The sequence below is a fragment of the Lithobates pipiens genome, unplaced genomic scaffold (assembly GCF_037356315.1).
Source record: "Lithobates pipiens isolate NorthernLeopardFrog02 unplaced genomic scaffold, aLitPip1_a1.2 Scaffold_23, whole genome shotgun sequence".
In the NCBI taxonomy this organism is placed as follows: Eukaryota; Metazoa; Chordata; class Amphibia; order Anura; family Ranidae; genus Lithobates; species Lithobates pipiens.
Window position 1 is genome coordinate 54,532,084 of NW_027507785.1, and position 10,000 is coordinate 54,542,083.

The window sequence follows — 10,000 nt, forward strand, 5'->3', positions numbered from 1 at the left end:
GTAGAGGCTAGGGTTGGTTGCAAAAGACCTATTAGACTAGGCAAAGCATTCCCTGAGGCTATCAACCTGGAGAACCTGGGAGAGGTGTACCCAGCTAGAGGTGTCTGCAGTGATCCCATCTCAGAAGGACCATCTGCAAAGAACTGCGAGTGTACACATCCAGCCTAAGGTAAGCTAGAACCTCTGTGAGTGAGTACTAATGACCTCGGGTGGAGAGAGACTGAGCTAGGGAAGATGGCTTAACTAAATGTGTTGTTGGATGCTTTCACATGTGACTGCTGTGGATCGTCCACTATATGTGATTGACAATGTACTGTCCAGAGACACCCTTTATAGCAGTGATGGCGAACCTTGGCTCCACTACACAGCATCATGGGAAATGTAGTTCCATAACATCTGGGGTGCGAAGGTTCGCCATCACTGCTATATAGTATGTTGATGTTATGTGATTGTCTTGGCCAAGTGCAGCAATTCTACTGCTGGTCGAACATTACTTCCTTTGGGATATAAAGGTTCATGACCGGGAATGTCATGAGGAGACCTCTGGCACGTAAGAGGCACAAGATGGCGGAGGGTTAAAGCCTCAAGCAGGTGGGTAACTGTTCTGGAAGAGAAGAAGCGGGTCAAGGACTTATGCTCTTGGTGCCCTTACTTAGACATTTACAAGCCCCCTTACACCCATGACATCCCTATAAGAGGACTCTACCTAAAAAAGGACCTAGCACCTGATGACACTATTCTCTCACTTTTCTGGGACGGAGCCACCTAGTGGCAGACTAGCTAACTGCACCTGCTCAAACGTATTCTTCTCCCTTATTCCTTTGTATCTTCTTTCATTTTTCAAAATTAAAAAAACTTGATGGGCGTTTTGTTTTAACCTTTTCCTACTTTATCCAAAATGAAAATGTTTGGTTACGTAAACACTTCGGGATGAATTTATAGAAACATTTGCATAGCCATTTGTCCCATGCAAACTGTGGGTACGGTTGTTCTGTGTCACTCAAAACTGCATGTCCTTCAATTTCCTCTACAGATCAAATGTTATTCATTCATAAAAAATAAAAAAAATAGAGTGATTCAGGGAAAATACCCCCCAACTGGCTGATTCTTCTTCTCGAAAAGGATATTAGCTTGGCTGCCATGCTGATTCATCAGCTTCAATGCTGGCCGAAGTTCAGTATAGTAATAAGCATTCTGGAATTCTTTTGACCTTAGTTTGCAGCATACTTGTCTTGGGTCAGTGGCTGGCAACTGAAGCCAGGCACAGCCAGGCGACTTGCATTTTCAAAAGGAAGAGGACACCTATATAGTATTTCTCTCTGGTTTCTCTCCTGCAGTGGGAGGCTCCTATGGCCGGCTGTCAGTATACAGAAGTCAACCGGCGCCAGAAGTCCTTCCATAGAGGAGACTCCAGCCTGCTCTGCAGCAGTGTATGTGAGAGCCTGGAAGAGGAGGAGGAGGAGGAGGAAGAGGAAGCCGTTTCCAGCCCAGCTACAGATTACTCCCAGCAGCTGTGCAGGTCAGTGACTGTATATCACCGTATACTGAGTATATTTCAATGCCAGTGTTTGCCTACAGCCACCTGTACTTCTCTCCTCTCCCCTTGTCCATTCACAAAAATGCTCGACAGTCTAATAATATTCTGATAATTGTATTTATTCTATAATAAATAAATAATAGACAAGTGCTATTTGTTTCAATCCGAATTAGTTTAACAAAAACCCGTTTAACATATTCGTAAATTTGAAAATTCGCAAATTCGAAAACCTGAAAATTCGAAAATCTGAAATGATAACTAACTAAGAATAACTTAACTATTACTAACTATTAAATTATAAATATGGGAATTTCCTTTCAAACTGGAATTTCCTTTAACCACTTAAGCCCCGGACCATTTTCCAGCTAAAGGACCAAGTCCCTTTTTGCGATTCGGCACTGCGTCGCTTTAACTGACAATTGCGCGGTCGTGCGACGTGGCTCCAAACTAAATTGACATCCTTTTTTTCCCACAAATAGAGCTTTCTTTTGGTGGTATTTGATCACCCCTGCAGTTTTTATTTTTTGTGCTATAAACAAAAAAAGAGCGACAATTTTGAAAAAAAACGCATTATTTTTTACATTTTGCTAAAAATAAATATCACACAAAAATATATAAAAAAAACGTTTTTTTTCTCAGTTTAGGCCGATACGTATTCTTCTACGTATTTTTGGTAAAAAAAATCGCAATAAGCGTTTATTGTTTGGTTTGCGCAAAAGTTACAGCGTCTAAAAAATAGGGGATAGTTTTATGGCATTTTTATTAATAATTTTTTTTTACTAGTAATGGCGGCGAGTTGCGATTTTTATTGTGACTGCGACATTATGGCGGACACGTCGGACAATTTTGACACATTTGTGGGACCATTGGCATTAATACAGCAATCAGTGCAATTAAAAATGTACTGATTACTGTAAAAATGTCACTGGCAGTGAATGAGTTAACCACTAGGGGGCAGTGTAGGGGTTAAGTGTGAGTGTGTGTGTTTTTTTAACTGTAGGGGGGGCGTGGCTTGGTGTCTGACGTCACTGATCGTCTTTCCCTATAACATGGAACAGATGATCGGTGACAGCCTCAGTAAGAAGCACGAGGAGAGGTTTGTTTACACTTACCTCTCCTCGTTCTTCAGTTCTGTGACCCGATCACAGGACACCGGCGGCGATCGGCCATGGTCACGGAGCTCAGGCCCGGGTTCGCGACCCACGGCTGGGCACTTAAAGGGCAATGTACCTGTACGTGCTTGTGCCCAGCCGTGCAATTCTGACGACGTACATTGGCGTGAGGCGGTCCTTAAGCGGTTAAGATCGAATTTTGGAATTTTAGAATTTTCGGAATAGGAAAATTCGGAAATTCAAAAATTAAAAAATTAGAAAATCAGTAAAATTCTAAATAATAATTAACTAATAATAACTAACGATTAAATTATAGGTATTGGAATTTCCTTTCAAATTTGGCTGTTAGTGAATGTAACGAATACGAATTTATCCGAAGTTACGAATAATCTGAAATGATGACTGACTAATAATAACTTAACTATTACTAACTATTAAATTATAGGTATGGGAATTTCCTTTCAAACTGGAATTGCCTTTCAAATTGAATTTTGGAATTTTAGAATTTTCAGAATAGGAAAATTCGGAAATTCAAAAATTCAAAAATTCGAAAATCTTAAAAAAAAAAAAAAGAAAATCAGTAAAAATCCAAATAATAACTAACTAATAATAACTAATGATTAAATTATAGGTATTGTAATTTCCTTTCAAATTTGGCTGTTAGTGAATGTAACGAGTACGAATTTATCCGAAGTTACGAATAATCTGAAATAACGAATGCCATATCTAACAAGTTTTTCAATATCTTAAATTTAGAATTTCTGAGTTTTAAAATTTGCGAAATTTCGTATTTCAGAAAATCGGAATTTCAGAAATTCAAAATTCTAAATTTTGGATATTCAAAATTTCAGAAATTCGAGATTTCGGAATTTCAAAATTTCGGAAATTCAAATGAGTAAATTTGAAATTTTGTAAATGAGAAATTTCGTAAATTTGGAAGTTCGGAAATTCAAAATGTCGGAAATTAGAAAATTCTAAATTAAGAAAATTCAAGAATTGGATAATTTGAATTTGGAAATGAGAAATTTTGGAAATTCGAAAATTCTAAATTAAGAAAATTCAGAAATTTGACATTTTGGAAATTTGAAAATTCAAAAATTTGGTAATTTGAAAATCTGAAAATAAGAATGAAAATCTGAGAATTCAAAAGAATGAAAAACCCAAAATTCAAAAATCCGAAAATCTGAAATAAAAACTAACTAATAATAACTATTAAATTATAGGTATTAGAATTTCCTTTCAAATTTGGCTGTTAGTGAACGTAACGAGTACGAATGTACCCGAAGTTAATAATTATCTGATAATAACGAATGCTGCATCTAAACGAATGGAACGCAAATAATCTAATAATGATAAAGAACAATAATAATAGTAAAACCTTTTTATTAGTAGTATTTATTATTAATTTGCTCCATTCCATTTGTTTAGATGTGGCATTCGTTATTTTGGATAATTCGTAACTTCAGATAAATTTGTATTCATTACATTCAGAAACAGCCAAATTTGAAAAGAAATTCCAATAACTATAATTTAATAGTTAATTATTATTAGTTAATTATTATTTTGAATTTTACTGATTATCTTTCTTTTTTTCAGATTTTAGAATTTTCGGATTTTTGAATCTTTGAATTTCCGAATTTTCAAATTCCGAAAATTCCAAAATTTTGATTTTGGAATTTCGAGAATTCAAAAATTCCGAAATTTGGAATTCAAAATTCAAAAATTCAACATTCAACAAGAAATTCTAAATTCGAAAATGTAAAAGTTCAGAAATTTGAAAATGAATGCGAAAATTCAGAAATTCAGAATTTTGGAAATTCGAAAAATTTGAAAATTTGAAATGTTCAAAATCTGAAAATGTGAAAAATCAAAAAATCTAAATTTTGGAAATTCGAAAATCTGAAAATTCGAAAGTCGAAAAGGTTCAGAAATTTGAAAGTTTGGAGATTTGGAAATTCAAAAATTCGAAATGTGAAAATTTGAAAATCAGAAAATTTGAAAATCCGAAAATTAGAAATTCGGAAATTCTAAAATCCGAAAATTCAAAATTCGAAAAATTCGTAAATGTAAAATTCCAAATTTTGGGATTTCTGAGTTTTCAAATTTCTGAATAAAGCAAGAAACGAATGAAACGAAAATGAAAACTAACACATTTTTTATCAGTGCACATGTCTAGTGAAAACTAAACTCGCAGACTGTCATTCAGGACAATTCGATTGGTTGCAGACTGATCGGTAAGTTGAGCTGGGAAATTTCCTTGGTTTTGTCTTACATGCCTCGGCCTTCCAATGCTCCTTGCTGCAGTCACCAGTTATAGGCAGGGCAGTGACCAGTTATAGGCGGGGCAGTCACCAGTTATAGGCGGGGCAGTGACCAGTTATAGGCGGGGCAGTGACCAGTTATAGGCGGGGGCAGTCACCAGTTATAGGCGGGGCAGTCACCAGTTATAGGCGGGGGCAATGACCAGTTATAGGCGGGGCAGTCACCAGTTATAGGCAGGGGCAGTGACCAGTTATAGGCGGGGGCAATGACCAGTTATAGGCGGGGCAGTCACCAGTTATAGGCGGGGCAGTCATCAGTTATAGGCGGGGGCAATGACCAGTTATAGGCGAGGCAGTCACCAGTTATAGGCAGGGGCAGTGACCAGTTATAGGCGGGGGCAGTCACCAGTTATAGGGAGGGGCAGTGACCAGTTATAGGCGGGGGCAGTCACCAGTTATAGGCGGGGCAGTCACCAGTTATAGGCGGGGCAGTCACCAGTTATAGGCGGGGGCAGTCACCAGTTATAGGCGGGGCAGTCACCAGTTATAGGCGAGGCAGTAACCAGTTATAGGCAGGGGCAGTGACCAGTTATAGGCCGAGGCAGTCACCAGTTATAGGCAGGGGCAGTGACCAGTTATAGGCCGGGGCAGTCACCAGTTATAGGCAGGGCAGTCACCAGTTATAGGCGGGGGCAATGACCAGTTATAGGCAGGGCAGTCACCAGTTATAGGCGGGGGCAATGACCAGTTATAGGCGGGGCAGTCACCAGTTATAGGCGGGGGCAGTCACCAGTTATAGGCGGGGCAGTCACCAGTTATAGGCGGGGGCAATGACCAGTTATAGGCGGGGCAGTCACCAGTTATAGGCGGGGGCAATGACCAGTTATAGGCGGGGCAGTCACCAGTTATAGGCAGGGGCAGTGACCAGTTATAGGTGGGGGCAGTCACCAGTTATAGGCAGGGGCAGTCACCAGTTATAGGTGGGGGCAATGACCAGTTATAGGCGGGGCAGTCACCAGTTATAGGCAGGGGCAATGACCAGTTATAGGCGGGGCAGTCACCAGTTATAGGCAGGGGCAGTGACCAGTTATAGGTGGGGGCAATGACCAGTTATAGGCGGGGCAGTCACCAGTTATAGGCAGGGGCAATGACCAGTTATAGGCGGGGCAGTCACCAGTTATAGGCAGGGGCAGTGACCAGTTATAGGCGGGGGCAGTCACCAGTTATAGGCGGGGCAGTCACCAGTTATAGGCAGGGGCAATGACCAGTTATAGGCGGGGGCAGTCACCAGTTATAGGCGGGGCAGTCACCAGTTATAGGCGGGGGCAGTGACCAGTTATTTGTAGAGTAATATAAAAGATCCAATAATATTTACCTATAAAATGCGTGTTTTCACCTTCATTTGCCACAATTCAGGAATACATTTCTTCTTCTTTTTTTTTTTTTTTTTTGCCTTTAAAGCATCCTGGGTTATGAAACTGCAGAATATTTTCTAAATCCCCCGCCGATGGATTTCCAAGTCAGCCCCTCCTTACAGGAAATCTTAGATGAAATGGAAGGTAATTGTAATCCGTCCTCCTATTGATGGTATTTATTCTACCTGGAGTAAATTACCCCCCCCCTTCCCCCTCCCCAGGCCCGAGCCGGCAATTACAAGGCGTTACCTTTAAAGAAAAACCAGTGTTTGTGTCGGGTAATTATAAAGTCCCAGCGGTGTAGCCGTGGGAATATGTCTGGCGATAAAGTCTCATCATGTTATCCAGCCTTGTGACATTATATAATGAGCTGTTATTATCCTTTATAAAACATTCTATTACTCCAGTGTTTAAAAGGGGTCCCATCGGCATGTCATGTCATACAGGAATAGAATCATTTTTCAAAAAAAAATCCCATTATTTAAAAAAAAAAATCCCATTTTTTTTCTTTAAAAATCCATCCATGAATACCAGCCTAGTGACATTGCCTAGGCCAAGATGATGTCACCGGTCTGCTGCAGGCAGGAGGGAACATTTCCTCAGTCTCCTCTTCCCCAGTCTCCAAAAACACTCCAGCGCCAGATCCAGGGTCTTTCTCTTTCACAATGCCTCTTTGGGGTGCAGGACCCCTCAGACTGGGACATTTTCAATAAACTGAAAAAGCACACGGGAGGGAGCAAACACCTCGTGCTTTACCATAGACACGTTTATTACATCCACCAAGACACAGGGATACTCACAAGAAGATAAAAAAAGGTAAGCATATACAGTATAAATACTCCATTCCAGAGTTCCAAGGCTCTCCAGCGCCCCCCCCCCCCCCCCACATCTGGCCACATGCGGTATTGCATGTAATAGAAATCAATGCGGAACGAATTATCTTAGTTTCCATTGACTTCTATGGGGAAACTCGCTTTGATATGCGAGTGCTTTGGATTACAAGCATTCTCCTGGGACGGATTATGCTCGTAATTCAAGGTTCCACTGTACAGTCTAAAATGTGAGCTGGAGTTTGGCTTCAGTTTGTTAGTGTATTTAAATCTGCTAGTCCCCCCTCCTGACTGACAATAGTACTGTCTGCTGTGCCTCATGTTCTCCTTTATCCAGAGTAGGGGCGCTCTAATGCAGGAGGTTTGTTACTGGCCAGATCACCAGGTAAAAACAGATGGGGAAAAAGCCTAAAAAATAAGAAAACAAATGCAGCCACCACATCTAATAATTGGTAAGCTGCAATATATGACATTTTTTGGTTTTGGGTTTATTAGAGCTTGAAGAGAAAAATACAATTCTGATGCTAGGTCCACTATAAGTCACATACATTATTCAGGAACATGCGAAAATGCACATTATTGGCTTGAAAACTTACTGAAGATCCCCAAAACATACAAACTTTTTAGTTCTGGTCTCCAGAACATAGTTAACCCTTTCCATAGTGTGCCTCAGGCCCAGCCAGTGACTGGGCGGTCCAACCCAGGCCCCAGCCACTTACTGCACTGGCCCACCCCTACTTCACCTCTAATTATGCAAGGCCCCTCCCACCCGCTGCCCCACACTCACCATAATGAATGCCTTATTGAGTTATTGAACATGGTGACACTGTGATCCCGGGGCACAGCCCAAGACACAGCATTGGGACTGAGCTCCACGATGTGGGATGGTTGGCACGGTCTACCCCTACAATTCTCTTCTTTTGTTCTTGTTCTACAGACCCCCTGGGAGCTGAGGAACTGTGGAGAATTCTGCAAGCAAAGTCCAAGCAGAAGCTTAGAGAAGAGTATGGTGAACCCATAAGACCAGAAATGGTGACTATTGACCTAAAATGGGGGGGGGGGGGGGTAATCAGGGGCAGTTGAGTAATCACCCGTGCACCACTGCCATGTTCAGTGTACATAGGCCAACACATCATTGTCTGTATCATAGGAAATTTGTTTTAGAACCTCTGCTAAGTTTTTGTTGCTTTTTTGTGTTTCCGCTATATACAGCGCCTTGAAAAAGTATTCACACCCCATGAAATTTTCCACATTTTGTCATGTTACAACCAAAAACGTAAATGTATTTTATTGGGATTTTATGTGATAGACCAACACAAAGTGGCAACATAATTGTGAAGTGGAAGGAAGATGATAAATGGTTTTCAAAATTTTTTATGTGAAAAGTGTGGGGGGTACATTTGTATGGCGCCCCCCCCCCAGAGTCAATACTTTGTAGAACCTCCTTTCACTGCAATTACAGCTGCAAGTCTTTTTGGGGATGTCTCTACCAGCTTTGCACATCTAGAGAGGACATTTTTTTCCCAATTCTTCTTTGCAAAATATCTCAAGCTCTGTCAGATTGGATGGAGAGCGTCTGTGAACAGCAATTTTCAGGTCTTGCCACAGATTCTCAATGTGATTTAGGTCTGGACTGTGACTGGGCCATTCTAACACATGAATATGCTTTGATCTAAATCATCCCATTGTAGCTCTGGCTGTATGTTTCGGGTCGTTTTCCTGCTGGAAGATGGACCTCCGCCCCAGTCTCAAGTCTTTTGCACACTCTAACAGGTCTTCTTCTAAGATTGTCCTGAATTTGTCTCCATCCATCTTCCCATCAACTCTGACCAGCTTCCCTGTCCCTGCTGAAGAAATGCATCCCCACCACATGATGCTGCCACCACCATGTTTCACAGTGGGGATGGTGTGTTCAGGGTGATGTGCCGTGTTAGTTTTCTGCCACACATAGCGTTTTGCTTTTAGGCCAAAAAGTTCAATTTGGTCTCATCTGACTAGATCACCTTCTTCCACATGTTTTCTGTGTCCCCCACATGGCTTCTCGCAAACTGCAAACAGGACTTTTTATGGTTTTCTTTCACCAATGTCTTTCTTCTTGTCACTCTTCCATAAAGGGCAGATTTGTGGAGAGCACGGCTAATAGTTGTCCTGTGGACAGATTCTCCCCCCTGAGCTGTGGATCTCTGCAGCTCCTCCAGAGTTACCATGGCCCTCTTGGCTCTTCTCTGATGAATGCTCTCCTTGCCCGGCCGGTCAGTTTATGCAGACGGCCATGTCTTGGTAGGTTTGCAGTTGTGCCATACTCTTTCCATTTTTGGATTGATGGATAGAACAGAGCTCCGTGAGATGTTCAACACTTGGGATATTTTTTATAACCTAAAACTGCTTTTAACTTCTCCACAACATTATCCCTGACCTGTCTGGTGTGTTCCTTGGACTTCATGATGCTGTTTGTTCACTGAGGTTCTCTAACAAACCCCTGAGGGCTTCAAAGAACAGCTGTATTTATACTGAGATTAAATTACACACAGGTGGACCGGCAGTTTGGCAGTGCTGTTTTTTTTTTGTTTTTTTTTTGCCCAAATCTGTTGATTTCGTTTTATGAAGCACATTGTTGTATTCTTCTATGTTTTGCTTACTAAATGTTTAGATTGCAGCAATGCTGGATATTTTTTTGAACTATGTATGTCTGAATGGGACGGCCTGATTGTGTTGCACATGTAGCCTTAGATGAAGTGTGACTCGCCTTGTCCTATTGATTATATACTGTATGTATATTTATAGAAAAAAAAAAAAAAAAATATATATATATATATATATGTATATATATATATATATGTATATA

The 10,000-nt window shown here is 40.8% G+C and overlaps 1 protein-coding gene across 3 annotated transcripts in view; it reads left to right on the forward strand.

Annotated features, from left to right (window-relative positions):
- Window positions 1–10,000, forward strand: part of LOC143927531 (uncharacterized) — a 19,655-nt gene that overhangs the window by 8,946 nt on the left and 709 nt on the right. For all 3 annotated transcript variants that reach the window (XM_077451646.1, XM_077451644.1, XM_077451645.1), the window contains exons 2-4: window positions 1,338–1,519; window positions 6,372–6,469; window positions 8,093–8,187. In XM_077451646.1, coding sequence (XP_077307772.1) covers window positions 1,350–1,519; window positions 6,372–6,469; window positions 8,093–8,187 — 363 coding nt within the window. In that variant the 5' untranslated portion in view covers window positions 1,338–1,349. The remainder of the gene's footprint in view (window positions 1–1,337; window positions 1,520–6,371; window positions 6,470–8,092; window positions 8,188–10,000) is intronic.